This window comes from Microcaecilia unicolor, chromosome 9, assembly GCF_901765095.1.
Source record: "Microcaecilia unicolor chromosome 9, aMicUni1.1, whole genome shotgun sequence".
Lineage (NCBI taxonomy): Eukaryota > Metazoa > Chordata > Amphibia > Gymnophiona > Siphonopidae > Microcaecilia > Microcaecilia unicolor.
In genome coordinates, this window is record NC_044039.1 from 19,389,935 (window position 1) to 19,402,975 (window position 13,041).

Genomic DNA, 13,041 nt, shown 5'->3' on the forward strand with positions numbered 1-13,041 from the left:
TTTACCGCAAGTGGGGTTATTTTAGCACAGGTGATGGGCGGGGGTGCAGGAGATTCCAGTGGGAATGGACAGGGACGGAGGAGATTCCAACAGGGATAGGTGAGGATGGGTGAAATTTCTGTCCCCACGCAACTCTCTAGATCCAACTCAGAAGATACAGGTGCAGATACAAATGTCCACTCTACTACTACTTAACATTTCTATAGCGCTACTAGGGTTACGCAGCGCTGTACAGTTTAACAAAGAAGGACAGTCCCTGCTCAAAGGAGCTTACAATCTAAAGGACGAAATGTCAAGTTGGGGTAGTCTAGATTTCCTCAATGGAGGTGTAATGGTTATGTGCCGAAGGCGACATCGAACAGGTGGGCTTTGAGTAAGGATTTGAAGATGGGCAGGGAGGGGGCTTGACATATGGACTCAGGGAGTTTATTCCAAGCATAGGGTGAGGCGAGGTAGAAAGGGCAGAGCCTGGAGTTGGCAGTGGTGGAGAAGGGTACTGAGAGGAGGGATTTGACCTGTGAGCAGAGGTTGTGGGTAGGAACGTAAGGGGAGATGAGGGTAGAGAGGTAGTGAGGGGCTGCAAATCGAGTGCATTTGTAGGTAAGTAGGAGAAGCTTGAACTGTATGTGGTACCTGATTGGAAGCCAGTGAAGTGACTTGAGGAGAGGGGTGATATGGGCATATCGGTCCTGACGGAAGATAAGATGTGCAGCAGAGTTCTGAATGGATTGAAGGGGGGATAGATGGCTAAGTGGGAAGCCAGTGAGGAGTAGGTTGCAGTAGTCAAGGCGAGAGGTAATAAGAGAGTGGACGAGAGTTCGGGTGGTGTGCTCCGAGAGGAAAGGGCAAATTTTGCTGATGTTATAGAGAAAGAAGCACCACTGGAACTCAATTTATAGGTTTCACCACGTAAGACTAGCAAAACAAAGTAGACAAGGCAACTGAGCTTAGATGGCCTACAAGCCAGGATCTTAATGGAGCTAGAAGTCACACTGGCTTTACTGGGGGTACCATTCATTCCTCCGTTGAACAGAAAATAGTGTAATGGCTGTGTTAGTCCACTTTGAAAGTTAATAAATAGAACGGAAAAAAAATGGAAAACAAGGGCGATACCTTTTTGAAGACATCTTTCTCCACTAGTAACTCAAGATCAATTAATGCGACCTTAGTAGTTGGTAAAGGATAGTGCAGTGTCTTGAATCATGCAGGTTACTGTTTCCTAGGCAGCATGTTTTCATCAGTACAAGATCATGATTAACATCCAACCATTCTTTGTGCATGACCAAAGGATTAAAAATCAAGGCAAGGAGGAGATGGGGTGTATTTAAATATCAAGATTGCTTCCACATAGGAAGCTTACAAATCAATTAAAACAGTCAAGGGGAAACACACTGCATTGGAAACTGGATGAATGCCATGCAACAGATGGTACTGGTAAATTAAATACACTGCAGTGGAGTATTCACTCAACCCTTCACTGCCTCGGGTACAAGCAGACTGTAAAAGCCCTCTAGGGACAGGAAAACATTTACTGTACCTGAATGTAACTCATCTCAGGCGACAACTGAAAAAGGTGCCAGTGGAAATCCAAATATACAAATAAATAATTCAGAGGTGTGTTCCAGATCCAGTTTTGATCAACATTTTCATAAGTGAGAAGAGATGAAAAATATGAGAGGATCATGTACGTGGTTATTTTAGAAGCAACAAACATAGGGGTCCTTTTATTAAGGTGCACTGAAAAGTGGCCTGCACTGGCGTAGACACATGTATTAGACACGCAAAGGTCCATTTTTCAGCGCACCTGCAAAAAAAAAGTTTTTTGGGCCGAAAAATCCCAAGTAAAACACTGCACAAAAAGGATAGCACAGCTTATTACATCAGAACCAAAGGGGGCTGAGAGTGAGTAGTAACCAGGGCTTTTTTTTGAGGGAGTACTTGGGGGTACTGAGTACCGGCACCTTTTCTACTGTCTGCTAAAATTGACCTTTGGATCCCATGTTTTAATGAATTTGCTCAGGTTCTACACACAAATTCTGCCTTGTCATTGATTCTGCGACTGGTTGCAGAAGGCTGGCTATTGTGGGGAGGGTCCCTCAGTGATTACCCCACCCCGAAGGGTGGCCTGGCATTTGAGTACTGGCACCTTTTTTGCTAGAAAAAAAACACACTGGTAGTAACATTAGGAAATATTTTTTCACAGAAGGGATAATGGTAGGGGTGTGCTGGTAAATTTTTAACAACAGGCTCTTTCTCCGGACGTAGCCAGCTCTGCAGTTGGAAGGGCCAGGGGTGGCCGGGGGTGGGGGGGGGGGGGGGGGGGGGGGAGCAACACTTGCCTCTCTCTCCTCCATCCCTTCATGTGGGCACGCTAGGCATACCTTTGCTGCCAGCCAATAAATGGACTGCCACCGCTCCCAACGTCTTGCTCTGAGCAGCATGCTGGAACTTCTCTCACATGCTCGAGAAGTCCCAGCCTGCTGCCCAGAGCTGGAAACAAGGAGCGGGGAGCAGCAGTAGTCTATTTACTTGGCTGGCATGGCTCAGCATCCCCACCAGCAAAGTAAAAGATAATTCAGCAGGGGGCCCAAGCCCACATTTTGGGAGCCAGTTGTTAAAGTAGCCATGGAGGGCCCTGCTTTAACAACCGGCTCCCAAAATTCTTAAAAACCGGCTCTTGCGAGCCTGTGAGAGCCTGCTCCAGCACACCACTGGATAATGGTTACGGCCTCCCAGTGGAGACGGTGTTGGATACAAAAACCGTATTAGAACTCTAAGGAATTGAAGATAGCATTGGAGATCAAGTAATGTCTGGAAACAGGCAAGAAGAAAGATGGACCTTGTAGCTTTTTAGAAGCTATCATGTTTCTCATTTCCGAGCCCAACAGCCAGTAAATACCATATCCTTCTGGCTATTATTAAACCACACTTTTGGGTTGCTCCTTTAGTTAATCAGAGAGGAATTACTCTACCTTGATACGCCCCATGAAACAACCGTCTGAAATACAAAGCACAACATACGTATAAGAGCAGTGACCTTAATATCAAATGATGTTCTGCAGAAGAATTCAAAGAATCACCAGAGCTGGTGGTGGGAGGCGGGGTTGGTGGTTGGGAGGCGGGGATAGTGCTGGGTAGACTTATACGGTCTGTGCCAGAGCTGGTGGTTGGGAGGCGGGGTTGGTGGTTGGGAGGCGAGGATAGTGCTGGGTAGACTTATACAGTCTGTGCCAGAGCCGGTGGTGGGTGGCAGGGATAGTGCTGGGCAGACTTATACGGTCTGTGCCAGAGCTGGTGGTTGGGAGGCGGGGATAGTGCTGGGCAGACTTATAGGGTCTGTGCCAGAGCTGGTGGTTGGGAGGTGGGGTTGATGGTTGGGAGGCGGGGATAGTGCTGGCCAGACTTATAGGGTCTGTGCCAGAGCTGGTGGTTGGGAGGCGGGGTTGGTGGTTGGGAGGCGGGGATAGTGCTGGGCAGACTTATAGGGTCTGTGCCAGAGCTGGTGGTTGGGAGGCGGGGTTGGTGGTTGGGAGGCGGGGATAGTGCTGGCCAGACTTATAGGGTCTGTGCCAGAGCTGGTGGTTGGGAGGCGGGGTTGGTGGTTGGGAGGCGGGGATAGGGCTGGCCAGACTTATACGGTCTGTGCACTGAAGAGGACAGTACAAATAAAAAAGTAGCACATATGAATTTATCTTCTTGGGCAGACTGGATGGACCGTGCAGGTCTTTTTCTGCCGTCATCTACTATGTTACTATGTTACTATTTTAAACAAGGATACCCATGAACGTGGAATTGGGGGGGGGGGGGGGGGGGGGGGGGGGGGGGGGGTGCTGTACTTCAGAGCATATTCTTACTTTTCAGCACTTCTTTAATTTTTTCTTACAATCCTTAGTTTCCAGTGCGAATATTTCTAGCTGAAAATGATCTCTACTCTGCTGTCTCTACCCATTAATAAAACTCTTATGTATTAGTTCATGTTTGTTACTTTCTTATGAATGGATGTGCAATCCAGTGAGCACTCATCAATCTGATTCTTGTAAAAAAAAAAAAAAACAAAACAAAAAAAAACCTATAAAAGCATGTAAAAGTAGTGTGCCTGATCCAGAAAAGCAACAGTTTAAATTTATTAACAAATAATTTTATTAAATATAAATCAAATGTGTCATTTCTTGTAACTAGAAACAATTTAAGAACATAAAAAGACATAGCTCCCCAGGCTTAAGTTTAACAGGGTATCAAGCACCTCTCCCTGAGACTCTTTAAGTCGGTTTAGACAGCTTTACCACATTCACTCCGCTTGCCCGACTTCAAATGTAATTTTCTGTTGATTTGCAAGGCATTCTTTCAGTTTATCCTCCGTCAAACTCAGCCGCTTCTCCAGGATTGAAACAGTCTGAAAAAAAGGTACAGATTCATAACTATTTTTTTAATAAAAAAAAAAAAAATCAAGCAAAAACCACTAACAAATAAATAAATATACACAGACCATAAAATCAGGGCTATAAAAGGAAAACCATCCTATTCAGCTCATATTATAGAGAGAGAAGGAGAAACAAAGGCAAGCAAAATAAGGGGGGATTCTATATGGAATGTTGCTACTGCTACTATTTGAGGGGTCCTTTTACTAAGGTGTGCTGAAAAATGGCCTGCGGTAGTGTACACTCATGTTTTGGGCGCGCGCAGAATTATTTTTTAGCGCACCTACAAAAAAATGCCTTTTTTTGGGGCCGAAACTGGATGTGAAGCAAAATTAAAATGGCCGCATGTCCATTATGGGTCTGAGACCTTACCAGAAGCCATTGACCGAGAAGGTCTCACGTGGTAACCGGGCGGTAATGGTTTACGCGAATCAAATACCACTTGATGCGAATAGCTGCCGTACGGCAGAAAATAAAAAATATTTTTCAGACGCGCGCAAAGGCCACGAGGTAACTCCAATTTGGCGCGCGTTGGGCGTGAGTAGGTGCCTATGTGGCTTAGTAAGAGGGCGGGTTTTGCCAATCTGCCCGTTTGTCCGGATTTCTGGACAAACGAGCAGATTGCTAGCCTCCCCTCCCCTTACTTACTACTGCTCTGGTGGTCTAGTGACTTCTTCCGCCTTCGGGGCAGGAAAAAGCCCCCTCTTTTCTGCCCGGAGCGCTGCCCTGCATGCATCCTTCCTGTTCTTCATCGCGGTGCCGATTCAAAATGGCCACCGAGAGTTGAAGTGACCTCGCGAGACTTCAACTCTCGGCAGCCATTTTGAATCGGCACCGAGATCAGGAATAGGAAGGATCCATCAGGTCAGTGCTCCGGGCAGGAAAGAGGGGGCTCTCTCCTGCCCCGAAGAGGTCACTAGACCACCACCAGGGCAGTAGTAAGGTAAGGGGGGGTGATGGGGAAAATGTGACAGGGGCGGAGCGAGGACGTGAAAGGGGGTGGGGTGTGAAAGAGGGCGTGGCGGGGTGTGTATGGTGAAGGCGGGGCATATATCCTCCTTTTTGGGGGACAAAATATGGTAACCCCTAGCCCACACCACCCCCAGAGCACGGGGGCCTAGACCATTCTCAGTCCGCTCCTGGTTTGTACAGTTTATCTCGTCCCAAATGGGAGATAATATGCTCAAGTACTAGGCAAATACTCTGGAGAGGTTCCCAATATTTCCATAACGTATTTTTCCTACATATCATGAGGAGTAATAAAAGGTACTTTGGAAGAATTCAAGAAAGTTTGATTAAAAGCACCAGCAACATTCTCTAAGCTGTCCACGTTAGTCTTTAAATCAATATTATCTTTGATCAATATGGCTTCTACTTTCTGAACATTCTCCACTCCTTTTTCAACCTTTTTCTTTTTTTTTTGTTACATTTGTACCCCGCGCTTTCCCACTCATGGCAGGCTCAATGCGGCTTACATATTATATACAGGTACTTATTTGTACCTGGGGCAATGGAGGGTTAAGTGACTTGCCCAGAGACACAAGGAGCTGCCTGTGCCTGAAGTGGGAATCAAACTCAGTTCCTCAGGACCAGAGTCCACCACCCTAACCACTAGGCCACTCCTCCACTGTTGCTACTATTTGAGATTCCACTAGCAACATTCCATGTAGAAGTCGGCCCTTGCAGATCACCAATGTGGCCGCGCAGGCTTCTGCTTCTGTGAGTCTGACGTCCTGCACGTACGTGCAGGACATCAGACTCACAGAAACAGAAGCCTGCGCAGCCTTCTACATGGAATGTTGCTAGTGGAATAGCAACATTCCATGTAGAATCTCCAATAGTAGCAACATTCCATGTAGAATCTCCAATAGTATCTATTTTATTTTTGTTACATTTGTACCCTGCGCTTTCCCACTCATGGCAGGCTCAATGCGGCTTACATGGGGCAATGGAGGGTTAAGTGATTTGCCCAGAGTCACAAGGAGCTGCCTGTGCCTGAAGTGGGAATCAAACTCAGTTCCTCAGTTCCCCAGGAGCAAAGTCCACCACCCTAACCACTAGGCCACTCCTCCACTCCTTCTCCAACTTATTAGCAGTCTGAAACAGATGTAAAACTGTTCTGTTTCAAAATCTTGCATGCTGAACAACCCCTTTATCATTTTTAAATCTTATTCCTTATAGCCCCGCAGGAGCACTTGGGTCTGTACCACAAAACCAATTAGTCATATCCAGTCATCGTGAATTAATTCATGAACACGCCAGGCACGTTATTTTTTTTACAGAACAAGGGCCTTATCTGTGGAATTCACTTCCTGTATCTCTTCGTCTCCAGTTTCCATTCTCCCTAGCAGGCTTTCGGGGGAGGGGGGGTGCCTTGGAAAATAATTGGAGAATTTCCCTTTCGGTTTTACCCTCCCCCCTCTGTCCTATCAATTACTGTAGTCCCCCCCCCCCCCCCCCTTCCCTCATAGTCATGTCTGTGTTTTTGGCCATGTTGCTTATTTGCCATTATTTTTAGACTAGTAAAACACGCCGGTTTCTGGAGCAAATGAAACGGGCGCTAGCAAGGTTTTCCTCCCGAACCCCCCCCCTCCTTACGGCATTGTGAAGCCACTGACCGCCATTGCTCCACACCTTGTCAACGCACGCCACCTTCATCTCCTGAGTCTTGAAGCCACTGACGCCATTGCTCCGCCCTCGCTCTGTGATGCCATTGCTCCGCCCTCGACGTCATCACGTTTGACGCGAGGGCGGGGCCCAGAGACAGTGATTTCGGTGGCTTCACCACCACGAACCCTTCGAACCCGAAGGAAGTGACACTGACGTCAGTGTCCTCAGAACGTCGAGGGTGAGTTTTATTATATAGGATCGTAAGCCTCCCTGAAGGTACCCAATAGGGTGGGACAGAAAGACTCACATTTCTTTCAAAACTTTCTGTCAATCTTCCGTTTCACACAGAAATTTCTTGATACAAACCGTTTACCTGCAGTATTAAGGCATTTCTCAACTCCACTACTGCTTCCCAAATCACTTCAAGAGTAGTAGCCCTAGGATGCTTGGATAGAAAACATGATAAAGGCAAACTTTCCAATCCGGAAAACTTCACAGCAGACTTCTCAGCAGTGTTGCCAGGTGGGCGGTTTTACCGCCCAATTGGGCGGTTTTCCGCGACCCGCCGCGGGAAATTTTTGCCCGCGGCGGGTTGCGGTTTTTTGGGCAGTTTTTAGGGCTTCCGGGCGGCTTTTTGATTTTTTTCGGCCGCGGGGGGCGGGGTTAGTGACGTTTTTGGGCGGGGTTAGTGACGTTTTGGGCGGGGCCGATGACGTGGGAGGCGGGGCCGATGACGTGGGAGGCGGGGCTGATGACGGGGAGGCGGGCCCGATGACGTGGGAGGCGGGGCCGGTGACGGCGGGGGCGGGGCCGGTGACGGCGGGGTCGGTGACGCAGGGGTGGGGGTGTCAGGGGCGGGGTTTGTGTTTGGGCGGGTTTTGGGCTGGTTTCTGGCCTGGATTGGGCTGGAAAAAAAATTTCTACCTGGCAACCCTGCTTCTCAGGCTCCTCGTGACTAACTGCACACCTTCCTCTGTCATAGCCTCACAGGTGGCAATTTCTACCCATTCTGTATTCAGCTGCTTTACCTTTATTTATTCGGATTTTGCTCACACCTTTTTTCAGTAGTAGCTCAAGGTGAGTTACATTCAGGTACTCTGGATATTTCTCTGTCCCAGGAGGGCTCACAATCTAAGTTTGTACCTGAGGCAATGGAGGGTTAAGTGACTTGCCCAAGATCACAAGGAGCAGCAGTGGGATTTGAATTGGCCACCTCTGGATTGCATGACTGGTGCTCTAACCACTAGGCCACTCCTCCACTCTGGAATCTTGCTATTCTTTGGGGTTCTACACGGAATGTTGCTACTCTTTGAGATTCTGCATGGAATCTTGTCACTCTTTAAGATTCCAGAATCTTATTTATTTAGATTTTTGCTCACACCTTTTTCAGTAGTAGCTCAAGGTGAGTTACATTCAGGTATTCTGGATATTTCTCTATCCCAGGAGGGCTCACAATCTAAGTTTGTACCTGAGGCAATGGAGGGTTAAGCGATTTGCCCAAGATCACAAGGAGCAGCAGTGGGATTTGAACTGGCCACCTCTGGATTGCAAGACCAGTGCTCTAGCCACTAGGCCACTCTCCTCCCACCTTGAGAGTACAAAGGATTAACTCCTGCTTTTATGGCTCCCAGGGGTGTAGCCAGACCTCAAGGTGGGAGGGGGCCAGAGCTCAAGGGGGGGGGCACATTTTGTTCACTGCCACGTGTCCGCCGTCCCTGCCAGTTGAAACACTGCTGCCACAAATACCTTGGCTGATGGGGGTTCCCCAACCCCCGCCAGCTGAAGGCTTCGTCCAGTGCTGGTCTCCGGCCACATTGTCTGCCCTGCTCTCTCTTCCCCTCACGTTGGGTGCTGGGCGTGAGGGGAAGAGCAAGCAGGGCAGACAATGCGGTGCCTCCGTCGCCACAGACCAGCGCTGAAAGTTTTCAGCTAGTGAGGGTTGGGGACCCCCACCAGTCAACCAGGGGCCCAGAGCAAATTTGGGGGGGCCCAGCTCCCCCGTGGCCACACCTAGTTACGCCACTGATGGCTCCGCCTCCAGCCAACCATACTCCATCAGCTTCCATAGGAGCTTGAATGGCTTCAGCAGCATGTGAGCTAACAAAGGTGGTTGCATCAGGGGAGCTCTAGGCTCAATGAAGTGACCTGCCCAGGAGAGTCAGTGGTACTGCCTGCCCCCCCCCCCCCCCCCACAGCATCTCCAGTGGGTTCCAATGTGACAGACAAATCCGTTGCTTGCTGCACAAAAAGTCTCTTGGGCCGACCACTGACAAGGAGAGATAACCCTGTGCTTCCCTTTCCATTTTTTGCCCATAAATGCACGCAGCAATAACCGGAGGGGAAAAAAAAACCTGCCAGTGTGTCTTACAGCCCTGCCGCTATTTTGGCTCTTACCCCCTCTCTGTCAGACACATAATTTTAACTAATGAACACAGCATTCATCACCAACTTCTTTGAACTAAGGTGAGAATTTCATCATGATACCGAGATATCTTCACCATTGTATTACAATTCACTTCTGTTTCCTTATTATAGTCTGATAACGCATTTTCCATATCTCATCCCTCCTCCCTCCCAAAATGAGGAAATGCCTCTGTATAAGTACCTATTGCAACTGCACCCTGAGTACTATGCACCATCTAAAAAAAAAACATTTAGAAAAACTAGAAAAAGTTCAGAAAAGGGGGCCAAAATGATCCTTCCTTAGGAAGAAAGGGTAAACAGGTTACAGCTCTTCCATTTGGAAAAGAGACAAATGAGAGGGGATAAGATCGTTTATAAAATCACGAGATATAATACAAAGGTTATACATTTTGCAAGGAACAGCAGTCATCCGGAGATAAGAAGATGGTAGAATGAGAGGACATGAAATGAGGTTGAAGTATGAATGTCAGGAAATATTTTTTCACGGAGAGAATAGTGGATGCTCGGAATGCCCTCCCATGGGAGGTGGTGGAAATGAAAACAGTAACGGAATTCAAACATGCGTGGGATAAGCATAAAGGAATCCTGTGCCGAAGGAATGGATCCTCAGGAGCTTAGTCAAGATCGGGAGGTGGGGATGGTGGTTGGGAGGCGGGGATAGTGCTGGGCAGACTTATACGGTCTGTGCCAGAGCCGGTGGTGGGAAGCGGTGCTGGTGGTTGGGAGGCGGGGATAGTGCTGGGCAGACTTGTACGGTCTGTGCCAGAGCCAGTGGTTGGGAGGCGGGACTGGTGGTTGGGAGGCGGGGATAGTGCTGGGCAGACTTATACGGTCTGTGCCAGAGCCAGTGGTTGGGAGGCGGGGCTGGTGGTTGGGAGGCGGGGATAGTGCTGGGCAGACTTATACGGTCTGTGCCAGAGCCGGTGGTTGGGAGGCAGGGATAGTGCTGGACAGACTTATACGGTCTGTGCCAGAGCCAGTGGTTGGGAGGCGGGGCTGGTGGTTGGGAGGCGGGGATAGTGCTGGGCAGACTTATACGGTCTGTGCCCTGAAGAGCACAGGTACAAATCAAAGTAGGGTATACACAAGAAGTAGCAAATATGAGTTATCTTGTTGGGCAGACTGGATGGACCATCCACGTCTTTTTCTGCCGTCATCTACTATGTTAACAACAGTCATCCAATGGAGCTCATATCTTCCAGAATTCCAGAATGCAACCTCGCTTAACAGCTCTGCGGGGTGGTGGGAGCGGGTTCCTTGGGCTTTGTTGCAGTGTTTATTTCAAAAATGTGATGTTGTTGAGAACTCTTGTATTTCTATTTTTGATAACAAAGGTTTTTAAAAATTAAAATAAATAAAATCACGAGCAGAGCGGAACAGTTAAATAGGGAACAGTTTAACATTTTAGTAATATTAAAACAAGATTGCAACTTTTCCTACGTAGATGACGTATGTAAAACTAGACTTTCTACCTAAGTGCTACACCAAACTCATTTCCAAACACTGATTGCCATTATTTTATCCTCACACAATCCGTACCCACCTGTGTCAAAATATCTAGTTGTTCTACAATGTTCTCTAAAGTGTCCCTGAGTACCGGTGGGATGCTCCCATGGTCTTGCATAGACGTTGGAAGGGAAGCGTTCTTCTCTTCCTCCCGTCTCCTCAAGGGGCTCAAAGGTGGGGATGATAAGGTGGGGTAATGCTGAACATCCATCCTCCATCTTTCATTTTGGGATGCTGGGATATCGTTCCAACTGCGTGTTTTTGGCTTCATTTTGAAGATAAAGAGAAAAGGTTACTTATGTTGCATAAATTATTAAGAGACTCCAGACAACCCAAAACACTGCAGCCGGACTTATATATATATTTTTTGTTTTGTTACATTTGTATCCCGCGCTTTCCCACTCATGGCAGGCTCAATGTGGCTTACATAGGGCAATGGAGGGTTAAGTGACTTGCCCAGAGTCACAAGGAGCTGCCTGTGCCTGAAGTGGGAATCAAACTCAGTTCCTCAGTTCCCCAGGACCAAAGTCCACCACCCTAACCACTAGGCCACTCCTCCACTGTTGCTACTATTTGAGATTCTACATGGAATGTTGCTATTCCACTAGCAATATTCCATGTAGAAGGCTGCGCAGGCTTCTGTTTCTGTGAGTCTGACGTCTTGCACGTATGTGCAGGACGTCAGACTCACAGAAGCAGAAGCCTGCGCGGCCACATTGGTGATCTGCAAGGGCCGACTTCTACATGGAATGTTGCTAATGGAATAGCAACATTCCATGTAGAATCTCCAATAGTAGCAACATTCCATGTAGAATCTCCAATAGTATCTATTTTATTTTTGTTACATTTGTACCCCGCGATTTCCCACTCATGGCAGGCTCAATGCGGCTTACATGGGGCAATGGAGGGTTAAGTGACTTGCCCAGAGTCACAAGGAGCTGCCTGTGCCTGAAGTGGGAATCGAAGTCAGTTCCCTAGGACCAAAGTCCACCACCCTAACCACTAGGCCACTCCTCCACTGTTGCTACTATTTGAGATTCTACATGGAATGTTGCTATTCCACTAGCAATATTCCATGTAGAAGGCTGTGCAGGCTTCTGTTTCTGTGAGTCTGACGTCTTGCACGTATGTGCAGGACGTCAGACTCACAGAAGCAGAAGCCTGCGCGGCCACATTGGTGATCTGCAAGGGCCGACTTCTACATGGAATGTTGCTAATGGAATAGCAACATTCCATGTAGAATCTCCAATAGTAGCAACATTCCATGTAGAATCTCCAATAGTATCTATTTTATTTTTGTTACATTTGTACCCCGCGATTTCCCACTCATGGCAGGCTCAATGCGGCTTACATGGGGCAATGGAGGGTTAAGTGACTTGCCCAGAGTCACAAGGAGCTGCCTGTGCCTGAAGTGGGAATCAAACTCAGTTCCTCAGTTCCCCAGGACCAAAGTCCACCACCCTAACCACTAAAGGCGAAATATGAAAGAGCCAAACTCCTCAGACAGGAACTACACTGGCTCCCACTAAAGGATCGAATTACATTCAGGACCTGCACCCTGGTTCACAGGATTATATGTGGTGGGGCCCCGATATATACGTTAGACCTTGTAGACCTACCTTCAAGGAATGCAAAAAGAGCATCACGCACATTCTTGAATCTCCACTGCCCCAGCTCCAAAAGACTTAGGTATAAATCTATATATGCATCAGGTTTCTCCTACATCTGCACGCAACTGTGGAATACATTGCCAAGGGCCATAAAAACAACGCACGATTTGGCAGCCTTCCGGAAACTACTAAAGACTAACCTGTTTAAGGATACTTATCATAAGGATCCTTCGCAAATGAACTGACATCAAAACTCTTACTAGAACAAGTTAACATTCAACTCTTTTTATTGGTTTCTTTATCACACTGTCATTATTGAACGTTACGCACTACCCTTGTTCTTATATAACTGATACGAATTGTATATCTATTTTCTCTAAGTTGTATTATATTTTCCGTTCTTGAAATACAACAACATTCTGTAATTCTCATTCCGGAAATGGTGATCACCATTACGGCATAATGTAAGCCGC

General features: G+C 47.6%; 1 protein-coding gene across 1 annotated transcript in view; it reads right to left on the minus strand.

The window, feature by feature from the left end:
• Positions 1 to 4,167: 4,167 nt before the first annotated feature.
• The window catches only part of POC1B (POC1 centriolar protein B), a 106,681-nt gene continuing 97,807 nt past the window's right edge, over positions 4,168 to 13,041 (minus strand). Inside the window, exons 11-12 of the mRNA XM_030214370.1 lie at positions 10,996 to 11,223; positions 4,168 to 4,393 (exon numbers count right to left, since the gene is read on the minus strand). Coding sequence (XP_030070230.1) covers positions 4,289 to 4,393; positions 10,996 to 11,223 — 333 coding nt within the window. The 3' untranslated portion in view covers positions 4,168 to 4,288. The remainder of the gene's footprint in view (positions 4,394 to 10,995; positions 11,224 to 13,041) is intronic.